This window comes from Nomascus leucogenys, chromosome 2 (assembly GCF_006542625.1).
Source record: "Nomascus leucogenys isolate Asia chromosome 2, Asia_NLE_v1, whole genome shotgun sequence".
NCBI lineage: Eukaryota > Metazoa > Chordata > Mammalia > Primates > Hylobatidae > Nomascus > Nomascus leucogenys.
This window is the reverse complement of record NC_044382.1, coordinates 7,347,154-7,370,637: the sequence shown is the minus strand read 5'-3', so window position 1 is coordinate 7,370,637 and position 23,484 is coordinate 7,347,154. Positions and strand designations below refer to the sequence as shown.

General features: G+C 49.2%; 3 protein-coding genes across 3 annotated transcripts in view; 2 read left to right on the top strand and 1 right to left on the bottom strand.

The window, feature by feature from the left end:
* RANBP17 (RAN binding protein 17) overlaps positions 1 to 10,972 on the top strand; it is a 431,538-nt gene extending 420,566 nt beyond the window's left edge. The window contains exons 26-28 of the mRNA XM_003273231.3: positions 4,559 to 4,657; positions 6,568 to 6,695; positions 9,712 to 10,972. Coding sequence (XP_003273279.1) covers positions 4,559 to 4,657; positions 6,568 to 6,695; positions 9,712 to 9,808 — 324 coding nt within the window. The 3' untranslated portion in view covers positions 9,809 to 10,972. The remainder of the gene's footprint in view (positions 1 to 4,558; positions 4,658 to 6,567; positions 6,696 to 9,711) is intronic.
* A 5,969-nt stretch (positions 10,973 to 16,941) lies between these two features.
* LOC100587438 lies at positions 16,942 to 19,926 on the bottom strand. The gene is made up of 2 exons (XM_003273198.3): positions 17,781 to 19,926; positions 16,942 to 17,734 (listed from the first exon to the last, which is right to left on the bottom strand). Exon 1 carries the CDS (start codon positions 19,789 to 19,791, stop codon positions 19,228 to 19,230), a length of 564 nt encoding a protein of 187 aa, XP_003273246.3. The 5' UTR covers positions 19,792 to 19,926; the 3' UTR covers positions 16,942 to 17,734; positions 17,781 to 19,227.
* A 318-nt stretch (positions 19,927 to 20,244) lies between these two features.
* On the top strand, positions 20,245 to 23,144 carry TLX3 (T cell leukemia homeobox 3). Its single transcript, XM_003273232.2, has 3 exons — positions 20,245 to 20,794; positions 21,158 to 21,401; positions 22,397 to 23,144. Exons 1-3 carry the CDS (start codon positions 20,374 to 20,376, stop codon positions 22,605 to 22,607), a joined length of 876 nt encoding a protein of 291 aa, XP_003273280.2. The 5' UTR covers positions 20,245 to 20,373; the 3' UTR covers positions 22,608 to 23,144.
* The last annotated feature ends 340 nt before the right edge of the window (positions 23,145 to 23,484 follow it).

The window sequence follows — 23,484 nt, the reverse complement described above, 5'->3', positions numbered from 1 at the left end:
ATTCTAGACCCACTGAGCCTTCAACTTTCTTAGAAAAAAATACAGTTCACTGTCTAGCAGTAAAGCATCCAACACAAACCACATCTTTGTCTATTCTATTTCAGCAAGAGACAGAACAGAAGGGGTTTAAATTAGACATTTTGGCCAGGCATGGTGGCTCACTCCCAGCACTTTGGGAGGCTGAGGGGGGAGGATTGCTTGAGGCCAAGAATTGGAGACCAGCCTGGGCAACAAAAAGAGGCCTGGTCTCTACAAAAAAATCAAACCATTAGCCAAGTATGGTGGCACCTGCCTGTAGTCCCAGCTACATGGGAGGCTGAGGTGGAGTTGCTTGAGACCAGGAGTTTGAGGCTGCAGTGAGCCATGATGACACCACTGCACTCCAGCGTGAGCATCAGAGTAAGACCCTATTTCTAAAAATAAAAATGAACAGGCTAGGTGCAGTGGCTCACGCCTGTAATCCCAGCACCTCGGAAGGCCAAGGCAGGCAGATCACTTGAGGTTAGGAGTTTGAGACCAGCCAGGCCAACATGGTGAAACCGCATCTCTACTAAAAATACAAAAATTAGCCAGGTGTGGTGGCACATGCCTGTAATCACAGTTACTTGGGAGGCTGAGACAGTAGGATCACTTGAGCCCAGGAGGAAGAGGTTGTAGTGAGCTGAGAGCGCACCACTGCACTCTAGCCTGGGTGATAGGAGTGAAATTCTGTCTCAATAAATAGTGAGCATTTAGTTCCCGCCTTGCCATAGAGAAAGTATGACTCGGGCCAGACGCGGTGCTTCATGCCTGTAATCCCAGCACTTTGGGAGGCCGAGGCAGGCGGATCACGAGTTCAGGAGTTCGAGACCAGCCTGACCAACATGGTGAAACCCTGTCTGTATTTAAAAAATACAAAAATTAGCCAGGCGTGGTGGCACATGCCTGTAACCCCAGCTACTCAGGAGGCTGATGCAGGAGAATCGCTTGAACCCGGGAGGCGGAGGTGCAGTGAGCTGAGATTGCGCCATTGCACTCCAGCCTGGGCAACAGAGTGAGACTCTGTCTCAAAAAAAAAAAAAAAGAAAGTATGACACAGCGTATTTGGGTAGGAAAGTCTAATTTGCTTTATGCTTGTGCTTTACATCCCATGTTACGGTAGAAGAATAAGAGAGGAGCTGGGGAATGAACAGAGATACAGATCACACAACATTGCTTTGTTTTACTTTTCCAGGTCAGATATTTGTAGAGTAATTTTGTGTTTTATTTAGAATTACAGGTTTTCAGAACAACAGAAACATTGTCATTCAAAATCCTTACAAATACATGTGCCAGATCAAATAAGGATGCTTTCTGAACTGTTTCCTATTTTGGTTGTATATGTGTCTGTGTTTTACTGCAACCCTCAACAAAGTTAGATAGTTGTGAAGAGACTATAATCTCATTTATCTGTATCTAATCAGGACATGAATTGGGGCCCTTCACTGAGCGATGAAATTCCACTGGGCTAGACCTGAGAGAGTAGCTGCAGTAGCAGTAAAGGAGCAGTAGATTGAATGCCTACTATGTGGCAAGCACAGTATCAAATGCTTGATATATATCAGAGAAGTTATTCTTCACAGCAGCCCTTTGAAGTAGCTGTTATTGTCCTCCATTTTATATGTAAAGAAATACAGGCTCAAATAAGTGAAATGGCTCACCCAATGTCTCAAGTTAAGTGGCAGGGCCAGATTGCGGCTCTATTCTGATTGGCTCCAAAGCCTGGCTTTAGCATACCACGTTGGTTTCTCTTTGTTGAGAGAAATTTCCTGAAACTCCTGCCAAATCCTGTGGGAAGAATGCAGGAGAATGAGGAAGCACCTGAGGCGATGTGGAGCATGCTTTTCCTAAGGGGACCAAGTCATACAACTCTGCCTCAGAAATGGGCCCTTTCCTGGTTTGGCAGAATAGCTGCTCAGGGTAATGCAGTAGATACTGTATGTGTTTTCAGACATAGGCCCTATAAAATGTAGCCTAGGTTGGGCACATTTGTTTAATTTTATTTTATTTAGATATAGAGCTCCAGAAGCTGAGCAGATTTGAAACAGCCATTCCAGCTATCCCTGTAGCAGTATTGGAAGTGAGCAGAAGTTGAAGGATTGGAGCCCCAGCTCACGCAGCCATTCCTTGTACCAAATACTGATGGTGCCTTGTGACTCACTGTGGGCCGGGTGGTGCAGAATTGTCAAGAGCTCTCTCCTTTCAGTATTCCTGTATTTGTATCGTTAACCACAGAAGGCCTCCCACCGGAGATTTCATATGACCTGGGAAGTGATTCTGTGCTTACGCATTTCATCCAGTATTCTTCCACATGCTCCTTCTCCAAAGGAATTTGCCCCCATTTGTTGGCTGTTTCCCCCATACCCTACTGTAAGATATTACAAAAAATAATTCTGGATATGGGCTGCCATGTCAGTACCATTTAAGCAGATTTGCTCACTAATTTTCGTATTTCCAGAAGAATAAAAAAGAAAAAAAAAATCACCCATTTTAGCCAACTTTATTTTTAGAAAAGTGTTTTATTCAAACATCTCCTTACTTATTACAGACATAAATACATGCATTCAGACAAATGAATACACAGGAGAACCATATAAAGTAATTGGTGCATCACTTCAAGATGCTTTGTCAGTTACTGGAGGAATTTGGTGCCTCTAACTTTAATCTTTTCCATTAAAATAACCGTTCTGCCTTCAGATTGTGAAGCCCATAATATTTTAGACTGTCTAGATCGATCTGTTAGTTTTGCTTGTCAATTTAAATTTGTGGTTCTATGACTTTGGGTGGCTTGTTAGATTGTACGTGGAAACTCATGATCTGCAAATGATGTTCAACATCCCAAGCTTAAGTCCTAGCCTCTCCCCAGAGAGACTGGACATACCATAAATATGCAATTGGCAGATTTCATTTGCAACCAGCCTAATTGTTACGATGATGTATAGAATGGCAGACGTTTAGAACTGCAAAGAAGCTCATTACTTTTACTATATACCTTAAATGTTTATAGCACTTTTTACTCTTTGCAATGCATTTTATGTACACTGTCTCATTTGATTCTCAGAGCTTCCTTGTGCTGGATTATTATTTCCCTCCTTATAGTTAATGAAACTGAGACACAGAGAGAGGTTCAGTAACTTGCCTGAGATCACAGGGTAAATTGGATTTCAAAAAATACCAGAGGACAAAACCAACTGTGTTCCAAACAAGCCAGGCCACCAAAGCCCAATAAGGGATGGTGTATGCAGTGGTCTTTGCCACGTAATTGCCGTTTCCTCTGCCCTCTTTTGGGGAAAGGAGTTCTGGAGCTGTGGGAACAGAAGAGCTTAGAGGTAGGAGGTAAAGAGTCCAAGAAGCAGAAACTGTATCATCAGCTCCACATGAATGACAGAAACCTGTTTCACAGCCACTTGCCTGGACTATTGCAGCAGCCTCATCCCTGGTCTTTCTCCTTTAGTTTCACCTGCACAGTACACATTCTACATATCCCCAAAGAGATCTTTCTTAAATGCAAATCAGAGCATGTCTCACCTGTGCTGCAAACATATCACTAGCTCCCCACTACCATCAGGATGAAGTCCAGATTCCTCAGCAGGGTCTTCCAGTATAGCACTGGCGTCTTACCTCTGGCCCACCTCTCTCTCTCCTGTCATGCTAAGTTTCTTACCATTGCAGAACCCTTTGTGTGCATCCCCACCCTCCTTTTTTGATGCCTTCTCTGCTTAGAACAGATTTATAAGGAACTCCTTAAATGTTACCTTCTCCGTGGAGTCTTCCCTGACTTCTCCTCAAGGACCCAAAGTCATCTCTCCCTCCTCTGCATGCCCACTGCACTTTGCCCAGCCCTATTTCCTGTTATTTCTCTCCTAAGTAGTCTCCCCCAGGAGGTTTCAAGCTACTTGAGGTCAGAGGTTGTGGTAAATGCCTGTATTATCTTATCTCCCCTATGGATCTTCCAGGCTGAATTTAAGAGAACAGATGAGTAATATACATGTAGGAATGAATGAGTGAGTGAGTGAATTAGTGAACGAAGAGTGAGGAGAAACCTTGAACAGCCTAAGCCAGCAGGAAACATGATGTTCCAGGGTCACATGGAATGTGTCCCGTTCCCCACCCTCTCTCCAAGAGGGGCCATGGAGAGATTTCATCTCTCTATAACATGACCTCTTAAGTGAAATGGGAGGCAGACAGGAAGGTGAGCTGAGCTTTCGCCTGGTGCCCTAGCGTAGAGGAAAGCATATCAGGGTTGAGAGACAGGGACTGATCATCTTAGCCCAGTGATCTCTTGACTTATGCCCATCTGGAATGTTCTCACCAAGGCTTTCAGAGGTAGAAGCTCTTCCAGAGGGAGCTAGCTGGGGGTCTTTGCCAACAGTTTCTACAGGCAGCCTTGTAAGCTTCCAGAGTCTAGGCCGTTTGTCCAGGAAGAGCTTTCATAGCTGTTAGCAAGATGGAGGGGTGGAATTTGGGCACATGAGAGGCCTGGGATTAGGGGGAACTCTGAGCCAAGGCATCTCAATCTTTATGTGACTCTATCTTCTAGATGATGTCTGTCCTCATGAACACCATTGTCTTTGAAGACTGTCGGAACCAGTGGTCAGTATCCAGGCCTCTCCTGGGGCTCATCCTGCTTAATGAGAAGGTGAGTGTGATTGCAGGAAGTCACGGGAGGTGGTCCCTGGGAGAAGAGAGCAGCTATAAACTAGGGTGAGCTGTGATGACGAAGGACAGAGGAGCAGAGCCAACTGAGTTTGAACTGGGACCTTGAGAACTCTGTGAGGCCGTATTCCCCTACAAGGTCCTTCCCCAAAGGCCTCAGATCTTCTTCAGGTAAGCAGAGGCCTCAAAACGAGTGCTTCTGGAGCCCAGAGCCCCCACTCCCCAGATGGGTGGTTTGCTCAGTAGTGTTTCAAGCTTGCCCTCACTCCACTCCCCCCATTCCAGGGGAATTCTGAGCAACAACCCTTTTTGCCTTCCTTGGCCACCCTTTATATCTGAGATCCCCACTGCCCTAGGTGGTGGCAGCAGCAGCCCATCAGGGATTCCTCACAGAACCAGCACCCTTCATCTGGGGAGCACACATCTCCAGCTTCTTTAGAGGACTCACCACCTGGGCTACCTCCCAAGCCTCTCCAGCTTCCTCTTGAACCCACGCATCTCCCTGGTAGTCAGGAGGAACAGTGCATTACAGCTTGAGAGAATGAATTGTCTATACAATAAGATAGTACTGGGGAAAAAGACAGTGAGATTAGAGGCAGCTGCATGCATTAAAATTCAAACTAAAATCCCAGCCTTGGAAGGAAACTAATAGAAGAAGAAAATATATCAAAAAGAGAAGAGCTGTCTCATCATTCACCTGTGCTGAAGTATCCAATTTTAGCCACATTCAGTAGCACTGTCATTCATCTTCCCTCGGTGTTATTGTGATTTAAATCCAAGCTCTATAAAAGAGAGCAGTTCTTTTAAAATGATTGAGAGGGAATAAGGGCAAATTCAGTGTTTAGAAAAAGCTTATGACATCACAATATTATACTTTACTGATGGAGGCAATATTTCACAGTTTAGGATGAAAAACTAATAATTTTCTATCTGGTGTGAGTCACTGCATCATTATAAAAGGGAAAAATAAGTAGTTTTGTGCATTCCCAATCTTGTTCAGTAAGACATTGTGGCTTAAGTATAATGCCTCTGATATATAGTATTTAAGTATTAGTCTGACTACATATTAATTATGTGTGTTTTTTGATGTAAGCTGTTTTAATGTATGATGGAAATTAAATATCATGCTTTTCGGGCTGGGAAGAATAAATGCATGACTGGCAAAATGTTGTCTTTGTGCTGAAATTAGGCTGTTTCCAATGATTAGGAGCTGTGTTTAGCATCAGAGCTTGTGTTTGTATAAAAGCCCACAGTCCTCAGGAGAGAAGAAAAGGCTGTGCAGATATTTGTGAGCAGGCATGACAGACATTTTCCTTAGTGCCACAAAGCTCTCCCCAAACTAAAGCACGCCCCTCTAGTACCCCACCTCAGAGGAGTAAACCCATTCTAACCCCCAAGGACAGAGACTTGGAACAAAGCCCAAAGTCGTTTAAGGAATGACTCACTGAAGCCAGGAAAGATGATAAGGCCTGAGGAAAGACCCTTGGCCTTGCCTTCAGTCACTTAAAATGCTCCCTGGGCATTTTTAGTTATTTTCTTCAGCCTGGGGGCCCCTCCCATTTCAGTCTTCCTGTGATTAGTAGAGATGAGAGTCAGGAAAAGCATGCATTCAGTCCCCCACAGAGGAGGCAAGGACTTCATCAGCCTAAGCAGTGACAATAGAACAATTACAGCAAGACATTTTATGGAAGGGATCATAGAATTTATAACTAGGAGTGTCTCTATGGCCTAGATTTTCTCTAAGGGCTTAAAGTTCAAAGTGGACCTAGACAAAAACTCCTCTGAGCATTAGTGAGCCCTGAGTAGATGAGAGCTGGTCTAGCCATCCCCCTACCGGCTGTCTTCGGGCCGGATTTGGAGTCAGAGCTCTGACACTATTCTGTCTCCCATCAGTATTTCAGTGAACTGAGAGCAAGTTTGATAAACAGCCAGCCTCTCCCCAAGCAGGAGGTCCTTGCCCAGTGCTTCAGAAACCTAATGGAAGGAGTGGAGCAGAACCTGTCCGTCAAGAACAGAGACAGGTGAGCATTGCCCAGTAGTGTGTCACTGGGGGAAGTAGACATTCCAGGTTTGTTGAAAATAACTGTCTTGTGCTTGACACAGCTCACACATGGATTTCCCTTTTCTGTTTTTTTTGTTTGTTTGTTTGTTTCTTTGAGACAGAGTCTCACTGTCTCCCAGGCTGGAGTGCAGTGGCACGATCTCGGCTCACTGCAGGCTCCGCCCCCTGGGGTTCACGCCATTCTCCTGCCTCAGCCTCCCGAGTAGCTGGGACTACAGGCGCCCGCCACCTCGCCCGGCTAATTTTTTGTATTTTTAGTAGAGACGGGGTTTCACTGTGTTAGCCAGGATGGTCTCGATCTCCTGACCTCGTGATCCGCCCGCCTCAGCCTCCCAGTGGATTTCCCTTTTCTATTACACCTTGTGATCCTAGACTCAGTTCCATTCCATTCAGTAAATATTATTGGTTATTTGCTTTCTTCCACGCGTCATACTAGGCATTATACAGGGATACAGAGATTAATAAAATGTAGTCTCTGCCCTTAAGCAGTTTACAATTCAACAGGAGAGATATGAAAAAATAACTATACTTGAAAGATCAAAAGAAGGAAAGTGCAAATCCGCTATGGAAAATGAAGAAAGACTTCTTGGCATTTGAACAAACATAGGCCTTGAGGTCAGACAGACCCCAGATACAGCTGAGTTAGGATCCTGACTATAGCTAACAATAATGTGTTGTATATTTGAAAATAGCTAAAAGAGAGGACTTGAAATGTCCCCAGCATATAGAAATGATAAATACTCCGGGTGATGGATACCCTAAATCCTCTGACTTGATCATTACACATTCTGTGCATATAACAAAATATTGCATGTACCCCATAATGATGTAAAAATATTATGTATCAATTAAAAAACAAGTTGGCTGGGCACAGTGGCTCACGCCTGTAATCTCAGCACTTTGGGAAGCCGAGGTGGGTGGATCACCTGAGGTCAGGAGTTTGAGACCAGCCTGGCCAACATGGTGAAACCCTGTCTCTACTAAAAATACAAAAATTAGCTGGGCATGGTGGCACGTGCCTATAGTCCCAGCTACTCAGGAGGCTGAGCTAGGGAGAATCACTTGAACCTGGGAGGCAGAAATTGCAGTGAGCCAAGATCACACCACTGCACTCCAGCCTGGGCAACAAAGTAAGACTCTGTCTCAAAAATAATAAAATTAAATTAAAATTAAAAATTTTTAAGATATTTTATATCTGGCCTTTTTAGGTTGTGTGGCAGTAGGCAGTTAACTTCTCTACTCCTCAGTTTCTTTACCAGTAAAATGGAGATGATAATAATCAATTGTGATGTTTAAATGACAGAACGCAGTGAAGCATGGCACCTGGGACCTATGACCTACAGTATTAGTTTCTCCCTCGGCCTGTTCTTTAAGAATGGCTGGTATCTCAGTTGCCAATGAGATCTAAATGAAAGGAGCCTGAACTTATCAGCTAGGTCTGACTTCATTCATTCATTCATTTAATTCACAAAACGTTATTCAGAATCTACTGTGTAGGCATTGGGGTTACCAGTGGTAAACCAATTATTTAAGGTTTCTCCCCCTCATGGATCTTACATCCTAGTAGAAAAGACAGACAGTAATGAATGATGGAGAAAGAGCATGTGTTCAGGGGGAAAAAAAAAAAAGGTCTGCACCATCCTTTTATAAATGTGGTAGCATTCAAATGCTGCTCCATTTGAAATGCAAATCGTCAGTCATCCCAGTAGCCACAGTGTATTCTGGAGTTACCAGCCTGGGCTTTGGTAATACATGACCAAGTCAGTTGGGGTATGCAGACATATTCCCTTGACTGTTCACTTCAAGATCCCCTATCACGCAGAAAAGCACAACCTCGGAAGCCAGCAGATGAGAGTTGAATGGGGAAGCCCTAGGTGTCTCGGTGGAAATGACTTCACCTAAGGCTTGGAAATTTGAGTACTGCATCCTGAGCTGCTCTGTGAAATGATGGCAGGTGGCCCTCGTAGTTTAATGAGAGTAATAGGCAGCGAAGACTGACTTTTTTCCGTGTACCAGGCACTGTGTTGAGTACATACAGGCATTGCCTCAAACTGACCCAGTAAATTCTTTTTTTTTTTTTTTTTTTGAGACAGAGTCTCACTCTGTTTCCCAGGCTGGAATGCAGTGGCGTGATCTCAGCTCACTGCAACCTATGCCTCCCAGGTTCAAGTGATTCTCCCATCTCAGCCTCCTGAGTGGCTGGGATTACAAGGCGCTCACCACCACACCTGGCTAATTTTTTATATTTTTAGTAGAGATGGGGTTTCACCGTGTTGGCCAGGCTGGTGTCAAACTCCTGACGTCAGGTGATCCACCCGCCTTGGCCTCACAACGTGCTGGAATTACAGGCATGAGCCACCGCACCCAGCCTAAATTCCCACTTTCTACAATCCCTTGAGGTAACTACTCATATTAGGTACCAAGACAAAAGGTTAAGTATTCATCCAGTATCACCTGACTCATAAGTGGTAGAGCTAGGATTTGAACCCAGGTAGTCTAACCCAGCGCCCCCTCTTTTTCAGCTACTAAATTCAGTTTTCTCATCTGTAAAATGAGGATACTCATACCTACCTCAGGGAAGACTTGTGATGACCAAATGAGTTTATCAGTAAACTCAATCCAATGCCTGGCACATAAACTTTTGTTCTTTTTCTTATAATCCTTACCATCTATGTGTAATTTAACTTTTCTAAAATTGTTTTTTAAAAGTAGAACCACAAAATGTACACCTCAAGATGGTCAGAGTGAATTTAGTGGCAACCCTGTTTTCCAGGAAGAGATGAGGTGTTGGCAGTACTGGTGGCGGAATAGCAATGGCGGTGAAAGTGGAGAGAAAGGAGCTCAGTTGAAATCTAGAGCCTTCCTCCAGGAGGGGGCTCCCTGAAGTCCTGAACTCCAAAATGGCCTTATCGTCCAGAGATTCATGGAGGCTTTGCCTCATTACTACCCTTGACCCTTTCTTCCTCTTTCTGCAGGTTCACCCAAAATCTGTCTGTATTCAGAAGAGATGTGGCAGAGGCGATGCGCAGTGATGGCAACACTGAACCATGCAGTCTCGACATGATGAGCTGACCCGACTTTTCTGACCATGTGCGGAGCAGCCTTTATCAAGAGACTCCTGAAGGTCTGGGTCTCAGGACAGTGATGTTGGCTAGCCCAGGGGAATGTATTTTTCAAAACATACAAGCAACAACAAAAGCCCTATCTTCTTATACGTCTAGCCTAATTATAAGAATTTCTAATAGTACACAGTGTAAATTCAGTCTTTTCTCTGAAAAGCAAAGGATGTGTTTTCAGTCTTTCTATCAAATATTATCTTTGTTCTCCTAATGCTCTGAAGGGATGTAGAAACAGTATTTAACCAAAGAACATAATGAACCAGGTTTGCACCTAAGTGTGTACCAGTTTATGGTTCTGCAATCAAGGTTGTCAATTTGTTGCAGATGCAGCCTTCACCATGGATCCTGGATTGAGACGAATGCCATTGGAACCTGTTAAATGAGTAGTTTGTTATGTGTCTGGAAGAAGCAGCGTTAGGGACTTTGGGCTGTGAGCATTTAGAACGAGCCTGGAAGCACTACAGAGCATCCCACAGGACCACACGCAGGCCTCCCTGCCTCAGCTGCATCTGATAAAGTTGAGAGACAGTAACACAATTAAATGACTTACAAACAACGTTTGCTTTTCACTGGCATAAATCTGAAGTGGTTCAGTCTAGAAGAATTAAGCTGTGCAATTACTGCCTGCAGAGATATTTCTTCAGGAGGAGTCATGTAGCCCCAGTCAAAGTTCTGGGTTCTGGGTGGTGCCAGCACCCAGTCTTCTGCCTCCATTTAATTTTTAAGAGAAGGTGAAGGTAACTATTAGAATATAATATTTGAAGCAGCTCTGCCTTCTTAGGGCTACCCAAAACAGTTCTAGGTGCTAAAATTCAGATTTTCAGAGGATGAGAAACAGCTGGTTTCCAACTTGCCACAAAAACTCTTATTACTGTTGGGACTTGGGATTGTGACTTAACCCAAACCCAGAACATGAAGAAGACCTTTACAGTTTGTGCTATACTGTTACTAGGCTATTAATTTGAGATTGCCCACTGTCAAGTGTTTTACTATCTCACTGCTGTTGTTATGATTCAGGCTTATAATAAATATTGTGTCCTTTATTTCTGATAAGACATGAAAGGTTGGCCTTACTGTTAAACAAGAAGTAAATCCACAGGCTCCTGTTATAATCTCATTTCTCAGACTAGTGTTTCTTGAAACGTTTCTTGATAGTTGAGTTTTGCAGTAGGCTTGTAATATAAAAGCAGAGTCATCAAGTTTATCTCAAAATGTTTGTCTTCTGTGTATGAAGGAAATCAGCGGAAAATACGTTACATATGGGGTTACTTCTAGTATTTAATGGATAAATAAGCTTTGGCCTTACACTATGTTTCATTAGAAATGGGAAATATAATTTTCCTTGAGAAGGCAAATTCTGAATTCTGTAAAACATCAGCTGTTCAGAGAAGTTTGACATGAATTTCTGTTTCTTGAAGGCTTATAACTGCACACTCACCCCACAGAAATGTGTTAAGGAAGGTTTGTCCCATTCTGGCACTGTTTTCTTTACAAGTGTCTAGTATCTAAAAGCACCATATTGTTTGCATTAAAATGTTCACCAGAAAATGGCCGTGGGCACTCGCTTCTCCTTGCCACACTGCCAGAGGTCACCTGGTGGTTTCACAGCAGACAAGGATGGCTCCATCAGACTTGGCCTTGGAGAGCTGTTCTCAGAGGACCGGTCAGGCCTGCCCCACTGCTGACACCTACAGGACCTGCTAGTAGAGCTGGCCTCGCAGAGCACACTGCAGGCAGCATGCGTCAGCTGGAGAAGACTCAGCAGACGGTTATTGAACATCTCTCGTGCCCTTTACATACATGATCTCTTCTAGTCCTCACAACAGCCCTCCAGAGTTTAGACAGCATTAGCTCCACTTTGCAGATAAGGAAACCAAGGTTCAAAGATGGTGTCTATAGCTTACATGGGTCACACAGGCAAGATTTGAACCCAGATCTGTTTCACCTCAAAGGAATTCCTGGCCCCTTGTAAGGAAGACCTGTATTTCAGAATGGTGAGTTGAAACCAGTTAATGTTTAGGTCCATTATCATGTGTTTCTCAGAACTCTATTGTTACATAACACATTACCCCAAAACTTAGTGCCTTAAAGCAACATTTATTAACTGACAATTCCTGTAGATCAGGAATTTGCAGCTGGATTTCAGGCTCTGTCTCTCTCACAGGCTGTGATCATCTCAAGGCTTGACTGGGTAAGGCTCTGCATCCAGACTCACTCGTGATGGTTAGCAGGAGTCAGTTTCTCACGGGTTGTTACCTCAGTTTCTTCCCAAATGGGCCTCTTCACAGGACAGCCCACAGCATGGAACCTTGTTACATCAGAGAAGAGCCAGAGAGATTGCAGCAATCTGGAAGTCACCGTCTTTTATAACCTAATCTCAGAAGAGCCATCCCAAAAGAATACTTGTGCTGTATTCTGTTCATTAGAAGTAAATCACTAAGGCGGGGATCATTGGAAGCCATTTTCTTTTTTTCTTTTTTTTGAAACGGAGTCTCACTCTGTAGCCCAGGCTGGAGTGCAGTAGCGCGATCTCCGCTCACTGCAAGCTCTGCCTCCCGGGTTCAAACCATTCTGCCTCAGCCTCCCAAGTAGCTGGGACTACAGGCGCCCACCACCACGCCTGGTTAATTTTTTGTATTTTTAGTAGAGATGGGGTTTCACCATGTTAGCCGGGATGGTCTCGATCTCCTGACCTTGTGTTCCACCCGCCTTGGCCTCCCAAAGTGCTGGGATTGTAGGTGTGAGCCACCGCGCCCGGCCATTGGGAGCCATTTTCAAAGCTGTCTGCCACAACTCTTGTCTGGCCGTTGCTAGAGAGGTTGAGTTTTAGCTGTAAATTTCTTTCTTAGAACCTGGAAAGGAACACTTCTTTTCCGTTAGAGGGTCAGGTTCCATTCTGAGCCCTTACTGAAGGAGGAAAAGGAAGTGGGGAAGCTGGGATGTTTAAGGATCACACATACTGCACACTCATCCCACAGTGGATGAGAACCAGATTTGGGACTCTGCCTCCAAGACTGCCAGAGTCTGCCTTGGTGAGGGACAGTGGGAATTCTTGAGAAGAGACCTGGAGTTCCACGTGGGAGTGGACCCTGTAGGGACATCCTGTCCCAAGGATAAAGCATGCACAGACACACAAACCTGTGGAGGCTACGTGAAAGATAACTAGTGGGGCTGCTGGGTCTAATCAGATCACACGTGTATCCAACTTAGATTGAACAACAGGAAAAAATAGTGCTGGCATTTCCAAGGGGCCTACCACTTCACAAACGTGCTCCGAGAGGATGAGATGGGAGGTGTGGCTTCTGTTTGCACACCCACCCTTCTGATGGGATTCTAGTGTACAGATAGATGGATGATTCATGCAATGTGGGCGCTAAGTCAAGCCAGCTGCTTCAGGGATGCTCAAGCAAGAAACAGTTTGAAGGGATTTTTACTTTGCTCAATTTTTGCCTTCCACACTGACTTCAGAACCTGGCCCCTGAGAAAGACGTATTCTGCCTGTATTCCGCATGTTTCTGTTATTCTGTGTTTTCCAATCAGGCTTCTCTAGGATGGGGGACGAAGGAGTGTAGAGTCCCTGCACTGAGTGTGATTATCCGAACTGCCCAGAAAAGCCCTCCTGGCCTTCTGGTCTCCCCTCTATTGGCCGGGACAGCCTAGAAGTACCTACGGATTATGGTAGTGGGGGCCCCTTTCAAAATGCAAAAGTGGCTTGCCATGTAGTTGTTAGCTGAGATTAGTGACCAGATTAGCTGACTACCAACAGCTGCACATGAGAACCGAAAACAGAGTGGGTTTGGTGAGAAAAATTGAAGAAACTGAAAGATCTGGCATATGGGAAACCTGATCTAGATGTTCAGCAGTTTGGGGGAAGTAATATTTGAGAGAACTCAGCTCCTTGTGATGAGGAGGGAAAGGAGTGCCTGAAAAGAAAAGCAGGGTAGAGTAAAAACGGAGAAAGTAAATGTTTCTTTTTTTTTTTTTTTTTTTTTTTTAAAGACAGGATCTCACTCTTGTCTAGGATGGAATGCAGTAGCATGCGCACAGCTCACTGCAGCCTCAACCTCCTGGGCTCAAACAGTCCTCCCACCTCTGCCTCCTGAGTAGCTGAGACTACAGGCCCATGCCACTGCACCCAGCTAATTTTTGTATTTTTTGTAGAGATGGTTTTGCCATGTTGGCCAGGCTGGTCTTGAAGTTCTGGGCTCAAGCAATTCACCTGCCACAGCCTCCCAAAGTGCTGGGATTACAGATGTGAGCTACCACTCCTGGTCTTAGAAGTTTTAAGATGAACATAAAATAATTAGAACTGCTATCATTTATGGAGCACCCACTAAGCATTGCAAATTGCTATCTCATTTTATGCTTCCCAGGAAGAATGTCAAGAATTATTATCCCCATTTCAGAGATGAGAAAACTGAGACTAAAAGACTGACCCAAAGCCATATAGCTAGAAAGTGGACAAGCCAGGATTCAAAGTCAGATTTGCCTGACCTCAAAACTCATGTTTCTTTTTCACTATAATTCCTTGAACTAGGTCCTTCACAGCTGTGTCTAGGGGACAGTTGAGTGGGAGAGCTCGTCGTGAACCACTTTGACACCCACAGTGGGACTAGGCACTCCCAGAGAAAGGCCAGTCCAGGACCTGGGCCCGTTGTGTGCTGTGTCTGTGGGTCCTGCCACCGATTCATCCTCCTCCCTGAACTTTCTAAAATCATTCTTAAGACTTTTAAATGTTTTATTGAGGTGCAAGTTTACAATGACAGCAAACCTTTCAAACTACAGCAAGAGTAACCTGCCTCCTTGGCATATTAAAAAATAATGTTAGTGTCGGTTTTTACGTCCCATAGTTTGGATTGCTGATAAGAGTGCTTCCTTGACAAGATTCTTTTTGAGGTTTACAGAAAGCGTAATAAAATATGTAAGTTACATTTCCACAAACAAAAGCTATAACATAAGTTATTTATAAGCGTGAGATACAAACAGTATCACGATAAATAAACCATAAAGGGTACCTGAAACATTCATCTTAATGTAATTTGCCCAACGAAAGTGTTGAAACGAAGTCAAATTTAGTAGAGAAATCTGTCAGGAAAGGAGGAAAGTTGTGGAGCACAAATGGGAAAAATGGCTGAAGTGTAGGGGAAGGAAACAAGGGCATGAGATCAGGTTTGGAGGTCCCTGAGAAGGTTACCCCATGCATTTGCCCGCCCTGCCTGCCCTTGCTCCCCTGAGCCTGTGCACACTGACCAATTCCTGCCACCCTGCACACGCTGCCATCTGCACAGTCCCTGTTCACATGCTCTTTATAACCTCCACCAGCCCCCCACCCCATGGAGAAAGGAATCTCACCCTGCTCCCCTCTCCTCTAACCTCCAGCCCTAGGGCCAGCTTCCTCAGGCTTCTGCTAACCTCCCTGCCAGGGCCCGGGTCTGACCCAGCCCAAGCACCTTGGAAATCATTCTTTCACTCATTCATTCACGTGCCACAGGTAAAGCTAGTGAGCAGGATAAATAAGATTGTTTCTGAGGGGAATGACAAAAATCAATGGGTAGAGAGGATGATGGGGTGAGGGTGCTGCTCTGGAGGATGGGCAGAGAGGTGAGGGCTGGCCTGGGTCGTAAAGGATGCAAGGAACCAGCTATAAGCAGGGCTGGGGGAGGTGAATGCCGAACTGAGTGCACGCAAATGCCTGCGCCCAATTCTGACCCCTTTTTCTTATCCCCTTGTCTGACCTTGCTTTGTGCTATTGAGTTTAATACCACAAACTCTTGAAAATGTCCTCCAGTCCTCCACGCCCTGGACCCAGCCCTGGGACATGGGATCAAATGCCACCAACACCATTTTGCCCCAAAGGAACTCCCAAGCCAGTAGGGGAGACAAGGGAGCCCCACTATGGCCAGCCCTCACCGCCACTCTTGGGCTCTTTCTCCCAAGAGTGATTCATTCAGACCCTGCACTGATTCCCCTCCCCACTCAGTCCTGTGACTTAAAGTCTTTACCACCTACCCCCAAATAGGGGTGTGAGGTAAAGGGGAAGAGGTGGGCTTTGTAGTCTAAACAGTCCTGGCTTCAAATCCCAGCTCCACCCCTTTCCACTACATGCCCTTGGACAAGAGACTGTTTCCCTAAGTCAACTGTCCTTGAAGCCTCGAGACCTGCAGTGGGGGGTCCCAAGCAACAGCCAACATCTGAAGGCCTTTTCCTTCCACTGGCTAGCAGAGTCTTGAGACTGATCAGACCTCCTCAGGAAGGTTCTTCCCTAGGTCCTGCCCACTGGGGGAAGCAGTGATGAAGAGCTCAGACTGCTTTGTGCCCACTGTTAGATGGGGAAACCAAGCCCCTGTGCTGGGGAATGGTCCAGGAAATGTGAGTAGGTGCTCAGTAAATATTCGTTGAATAAATAAATGAATGGGCGAATAAATGTGGGCAAGTGTCTTTAGAGCCTTCCATCAGGAGAACTGGAAGGGCCCCTAGGGACTCCTAACTAGGGTGTGTAAGCCAAGAACAGCACGCAGGTCAGCAACCTGTGACATGGTGTGTGTGCCAAATTATGTGTTTCTGTCTTTTTCTATGGAAGCAGACCACAATATTTTCATCGGTGTTTCAAATAGGGTAGCTGACCCAAATACATTTAAAGTCCTGATTCAGTCTCTACCCCATTTCACAGACAGGGAAATGGAGTCTCATTTCACTCAGGAAGTCAATGGCAGAATGAGCCTGGAGGAACCTGGCCTCCCACAGCTGGGCTCATGGGCCAGCTGGAAATCCCAGAGTCTTGCCTGTCATCCCTGAAGCCCCACCCTCTTCTAGATGACTCGGCAAAGCCACCAGCTGTACCCCTTTCTTCCAGCTTCTTCTTGGGGAAGAGGAGAGGTTGTGCTCTATCCTGAAAATCTCTCTAGCCCCGGGAATCCTCGTCCCCAGTTCTTACAATTCTCATTTCCTAATCTCTTTCGGTGTGTATGCCTCACTGTTCAAGTGACAGCAGGTAAATTACAAGGGCAGCAAGAAATTACAACCTCAGGAACACCAAATACATATCAGAACATATCTGGCCAAAACAGTGCTCAGAGGAAAATGTATGCCCTTGAATGCATTTATTTAAAAAGAAAGAAAAATTGACAAATTAAATGTTCAACTCAGCAAAGAAGGAATAAATATTTTTTTAAACCACAACATTCATGAAAGAGGTGGCATCTTAAAAGGGGATAATGACATCAATGGCTTTTTTAAAAACCAACAAAATAACAAATCTTTGGCAAGTCTGATCAGGAGAAGGCATGAATGAGCAACACGAGGAATGAGAAGTGGAAGGTATTCGTACAGATTCGTATAAGAGTTCCTAATTCTGAGAGAATCTTCCCACAATGTTATAACAACACATTTGAAAACTCAGATGAAATGGACAATATTCTAGGCACTGGCTTCCAGAGTTGAGCAGGCATCAGAATCACCTGGAGGGCTTGTTAAACACAGATTGCCGAGTCCTACCCCAGAGTGGCTGATTCCGTAGGTCTGGTGAGGGTCCAAGAATTTGCATTTCTAACAAATTCTCCAGTGATGCTGATACTGCTGCTCTGGGAACACACTCTGAGAACCACTGTCCTAGGGACTAACCAAGTTACCCCCATTCCTGAGCTGCCTAAGAGCTATCTGGATAGGAAGTGAAAGGAGGCTTATGATGAGTGGCCCAAAGCTCTTTCATCTGGATGACAGGGCTGGACGATGAGGAACCGTGGATCTCAGGAAGCCAGAACCCAAGCAGTGAAGCAGAGCCCTGACCCCTGCCAGGCTTTACCTGGAGGCGCTTATTTAATCCCATGAGGTTTTTTACTAGATGAGAAAACTGAGGCACAAAGAGGATGAATAATTCCCTCTTTGTGCCTCAGTCCACAAAGTAGTCACCCTCCGCTGCAGCTTACCAGTCCACAGCTGGTAAACTGAGGTGGGAATCCCATTCTTAAGCACACAAGCTGGGAGCAGCGCTGTGCCACCCACACCTTAATTCCGTGCCACAAACCTCTGTGCGGTGGGCCTTGTTGTCCTGATTTAACAGTGTCTGAAGTGACAAGGGCAGCCCTGAGTCCCGGGCACTGGAAGCCAGAAGGGAAGTGGAGCTGGTGAGGTGCCAACTCCAGCCCCCAAGTGGGGAGCTGTGCTTCCCTTGAACTCTCAAAGCCTCAATTCCCTCCTTAGTGAGAAATTGGGGCCACTAACAGCCCTTTCCTCACAGGGTCATTGTGAGGAATAAATAAGTGTCCACCTCCCTGCCTGGCACAGGCTAGGTTCTCAGCTAGAGTAGCTTTATAGTTGTCATTAAAGTTATTATTATATAACCGCCAGAGTTTCGCACCGGCACTGCCACAGATGTTATCTCATTTTGTTCTCACAGCCACCCTGGGGGTAGCTGGTGCCCTTTTTGTTTTACAAATAAGGAAAATGCAGTTCTGGGAGGTGCGGTTAGGGACCCACACTGCCAGTGGCAGAGCCTGAATTAGAAGCAGGAGGCCCTCTGGAGCCAGGGCAATGGCATCTACCCCATCTGAGCGTCCTTGTGGCTGGAAGGGAGTGAGGGAGCATTTGCCCAGACCCCAGGCATCCTGCAGGTTTCACCCCTCAGTGTTGGGCCTCCCTCTCCACACCCACCAGGAAGGCTTAACAAGGGCCAGCAACTTGCCCAAGGTCACACAGCGGGCAAGTGATCTAACTCCAGACCCAGGTCTGGAGGCCCTGCAAATCCTGACGCCTTTGGATTGTTGGGAGAAGAGAGAAAGAATCCCCAACCTGCACCTCCTGCCCTTCCCCGTCCTCTGAAACTGACCCTACTGGTAGACAAATACACCTTTCTCTCCAACGTACTGAGCCCCTGCAAATAAAATTAAACTGCCAACAAAATAAACAAGAGTCACAACAATAATACATCAGCCATTACTCTGGGGGAATGGAGTGGGAGGTGAGCCACGCTGCCCAGTGCCTACTACGTGCCAGGCCCAGTGCTCTGCGCTCCCTCAATATCTCACTCGCGGCTCACGAACAACCCGCATGCATGCATTATTTTCCTTTTTGCAAACGAGAAAACCGAAACCTAAATATATGGAGTCAACTGCTCAAGGTCACTCAGCTAGGAAGTGGCCAGTCCAAATTTGAACACACTTCTGGCCAACAGCACATCCGAGCTCTCACCACTGTCCGCACCACAAGGAGCGGGAGGAAGAGCCCAGGCCAGGGGTGCGACACTCAAAGAGTTTGCACCTAACGATTTTAGAATTCGCTGGAAGAAAATGATTCCGCTTGTCTCCCCAAAGCTGCAGTGGAAGGTGACTACTTCGTGTGCCGTCCTGTCCACGGTGCCCTGGGCCGGGTAGACAGTCACTGAGGCGGGGAGCAGAACGGGGAATGGTTCCAGCGCCCAGACTGCACTGGAGCCGGGAGGGGCTCACCACTCGCGTTTCCCAAAGAAATCCCGCGATTTGCTCTAGGACCTGCCGGCGCCTTTGACATTCGGGAACCCGAAGTCCCTAGACCCGCCGAGCCGCGAGCGGGTTCCCACGCGCGACCACAGCCCCCTTCTATCCTGCAACGAATTTCGAGAGTCAGGTCCCCACTCCCCACCGGGCGACCCCGCGTCCCTAGCCCAGCCGCAGCTGGCACGCGTGGGCACCTGCGAGTCACGCCTCGGTCCGCCTGGCCGGAGCCAGGGAGTGTCTCCAAAGCGGCCTCGAGGCCGCGGCCGAAACCCGGGCGGGGTCGAATTCTCCCCACGCGGGTCGGCGTCCTCCGGGGCGCGGAGAACTCTACGGTGCTCCCCTCGCCCCGCGCGCAGGCAGCGCGAAGCCTGCCCCGGGGAGTGCGCCCCTTTCGTTCCTCCAGCAGCGGTAGAGTCCAAGGGGCTTCTACGGATTCCGCCGGGTCGTCCTGGGGTTGCAACTCCATTGTAACTGAAAGGATGCATTTGGTTTGGCTTTTGCTCAGATGAAAAAAAAACAAAATTTTTGGAAGAAAACGAAAACCCGCTCAGCAAAAGACAATTTCACAAGCGGAGCGCTCTACCCGCCCAGCGCGGTGTCTGGGAAGCGGCCCGGCCGGGAGGAGCGGGGAGCGTCTGCTAATTGCAGCTTCGTTAGATTTCGGGTTTGGGAGGCTGCGGTTCGGGCGCTAATATCCGCCGCCCATTATCCCGGCTAATAAATTTGACCTATTGTTCGTTTGTTAAAATGATGTCACCTTGGAACAGTCCCTAAGCTCCTATTTCCATGAATTAGGCCTTTATTGAAAGCCGGGAGCCAATGAGAGGAGAGAGGCTTGTTGATCGCAGCCAATGGCTGCGGCGGGAGAGGAATTAGCAGCGGAAACTCCAGGTTCGGTTCAAGAAAGATGACACAGAGCCTGTCGGGCCCGCGCACTCTTGGCAAAGTTTCAGTGCGACGAGAGGCGCCGGGCGCTCCATGGCCGCGCCGTAACGGGGACCCAGCCGCCTCCCCGCCCAGCCCAGCCCAGCCCTTCCGCCCGCCCAGGATGGAGGCGCCCGCCAGCGCGCAGACCCCGCACCCGCACGAGCCCATCAGCTTCGGCATCGACCAGATCCTTAACAGCCCGGACCAGGACAGCGCACCCGCCCCGCGGGGCCCCGACGGCGCCAGCTACCTGGGAGGGCCCCCCGGGGGCCGTCCGGGCGCCACATACCCGTCTCTGCCCGCCTCCTTTGCGGGCCTCGGCGCGCCCTTCGAGGACGCGGGATCTTACAGTGTCAACCTGAGCCTAGCGCCCGCAGGCGTGATCCGGGTGCCGGCGCACAGGCCGCTGCCCGGGGCCGTGCCACCGCCTCTGCCAAGCGCGCTACCCGCCATGCCCTCCGTGCCCACGGTCTCCAGCCTGGGCGGCCTCAATTTCCCCTGGATGGAGAGCAGCCGCCGCTTCGTGAAAGACCGCTTCACAGGTGAGCAGAGCTGGCGACCAGGCTCCAGGCCTCCGCCCTCTCGGGGCCAGAGGCGCCGCGCCCTGTGCGCTCCACTCGCGGAAACCATTTCAGAGGCCCAAGCGCGGCGGAGGCCTCGGCCCCAGGGCCCCGGGCAGCCGTAGTGGGGAGGGTAATTGGAGAGTTGCAGGAAAATAAGCCCGTGCCCGGGGGAAGGGACAGGGAGCGAAGGCGTCTCCCGACTGGCTTGGTGTCGCTGGAAACGCGCGCGACCAGCGAAATAGCGGAGCTCTCCGTGTCCCACGGGGCGCCACGGGGTCCGCATGCGGCCTGAACGGTGGCTGAGCCGGGCTGGGCTTCAGGGGCCCTCATGTGTCTCCGCAGCTGCGGCCGCACTCACGCCCTTCACCGTGACCCGGCGCATCGGCCACCCCTACCAGAACCGGACGCCGCCCAAACGTAAGAAGCCGCGCACGTCCTTTTCCCGGGTGCAGATCTGCGAGCTGGAAAAGCGCTTCCATCGCCAGAAGTACCTGGCCTCTGCCGAGAGGGCGGCGCTCGCCAAGTCCCTCAAAATGACGGACGCGCAGGTCAAGACCTGGTTCCAAAACCGGAGGACCAAGTGGCGGTGAGAGAGGCCTGACCCAGCCCACCTTACACCTGCCCTTCACCTGTCCCGCCCCGAGCCGCAGCCTCGCACTAGCCCTATTTTAAGGCTATCCACTACCCCCGCCCCCCTGAGCCTCCCCCAAACACACCCCCACCCCGCCTTCGCAGATTGTACCTCTTCCTTTCACCCTTCTCGCTGGCCTGTGCTTCTCTCTCCATCGTGGTTTCGCCTTGGTTTCTCCTCCATCCCCATCCCCATCTTTCGTGAGCCCCTCCAACTCTCTCCCCGTGTTTTATACGGTCTCCTGCGCTCACTTGATTTCCTCTCACCCCCCCCAGCCCCAAACACACACGCACACACACACACACACACACACACGCGCGCGCGCGCACACCGGGGCCTCTCGCACTCTCCTTCTTCTTCCAGCCCGCCCTCTCTGATTTTCAACAATCCTCGTGGACGCGGGTTTCCCCTCCCCCCATCTCCGCGTCTCCACTCCAGCCGCGTTTTTATCCGATCTCTGTTTTGATTCAACCCGTAAACGGCGAAGCGATCGCGTCTGGAAAGGGGTTCAAGACAGGCCCTGGGCGAATTGGATGAGACTGACCCAGCCCCTGGGCGTCGTGCGGGTGGTGCAGAGCCAGCCTGCCCACCCGCGGACCCCAGCGACCCCGGTTCCCGCAGGGCCAAGTCAGTTACACATAGGCCCTGCCCTTGCTATCCGGCGAAAGGAACAATCTTTATTGTTGGTGAAGCCACAACACCCGGCCTTGCAGGTGGGCAGCGGGCAGAGTCCCCTCCTGGAGACCCTCTGGCACACAACAAAAACAAATGATCCTAACCGGCTCCCTGGATATGAGAGCCTCGGGCGTAAATCGCGGGCTGGGAGGCAGACGGGTTCTGCGCCTCGAGGCTCCCGGATGGCCTCGGCTCCCGGGAGGGCCGGGGCCCCGCCGGCGGCCCCGCGGTGCCGGGTGCCTGACGGTGCTGTCCCTCTCCCTCCCCCGGTGCAGGCGGCAGACGGCGGAGGAGCGGGAGGCGGAGCGGCAGCAGGCGAGCCGGCTCATGCTGCAGCTGCAACACGACGCCTTCCAAAAGAGCCTCAACGACTCCATCCAGCCCGACCCGCTCTGTCTGCACAACTCGTCACTCTTTGCTCTGCAGAATCTGCAGCCCTGGGAAGAGGATAGTTCCAAGGTTCCCGCTGTCACCTCCCTGGTGTGAGCCCACCAGCGCGCACCGTCGCCACAGATCGCCGCCCCCACCCAGCCGGGCGCCCCGGACCCCCCAGCCGGGCTGCGGGGGAACCGGGGCCGAGAGGGGAAGGGGCCGCCTAGCCCGAGTAGGCCCCAGGGCACGGCCACAGACTGGCCGGCCGCGGAAGGGGGTCGGACCCGAGCTCCGCGCGGCCGCACAATCCGAGCCCCCACCCCGCGCCCCGTCCCGCCCCAGGCCCGGGCCTGACAAGAAAGCGCCTTACGTTTCTCCGCCCCCCGCCCGCACCCCTCGGGCCGGGCGCCTGTATTATACTTTGTACTTTTGCCCAAACGTGTAAATAATAAAAAAAAGTTTTGGCTTTTTTCTTTAGAAACCGGCCACCTGCTTCCCCCGCGGGGGCCGCTGGAGGAGGGGCAGCCGACCCGGCCGCTGGGGGAAGTGCCAGGGGCCCGGGGCACCCTGCGTTTAGGCTGGGTCCACTCTTCTTCTTTTCCGTTCCTTTTATTTAAGTCGTTTTATTTAATAAAAAAGTTAGCTATTTCACTTAACGCCGCTTTTATTTCGTTTTCGTTCCAATAATGCTCGGCGACCCCCGGCTCTGCGCCCCACCCCTGCGGCGGTAGAAGCCGAGCGGCGGCGCGCAGGACGCGTCCACTTCTGCAAGGTTCGTCTGCATTCGCCTCGGCTGCAACCCAGGCCCGGGCCCCCGCGGAGGATGCGTGGTGCAGGTCAGTTGGTGCCGGCCACCCGCAGCCTGGGTGCGCGCGGGATGGGGACTGGACTTGGGAAAGGTGCTCCAGGCCCGAAGGCCGCGGGCCAGCGCCGGGGCGGGCTGGGAAGTGAAAGGCCGGGCCTGGGCAGATGCCTAGGCCGTCCCCAGGTC

Coding starts and splice junctions, on each gene's coding strand:
- LOC100587438 (XM_003273198.3), bottom strand. CDS start 19,791: ATGGAGTTGCAACCCCAGGACGACCCGGCGGAATCCGTAGAAGCCCCT.
- TLX3 (XM_003273232.2), top strand. CDS start 20,374: ATGGAGGCGCCCGCCAGCGCGCAGACCCCGCACCCGCACGAGCCCATC. Junction 20,795..21,157: donor CGTGAAAGACCGCTTCACAG/GTGAGCAGAGCT, acceptor GTGTCTCCGCAG/CTGCGGCCGCACTCACGCCC. Junction 21,402..22,396: donor AACCGGAGGACCAAGTGGCG/GTGAGAGAGGCC, acceptor CCCCCGGTGCAG/GCGGCAGACGGCGGAGGAGC.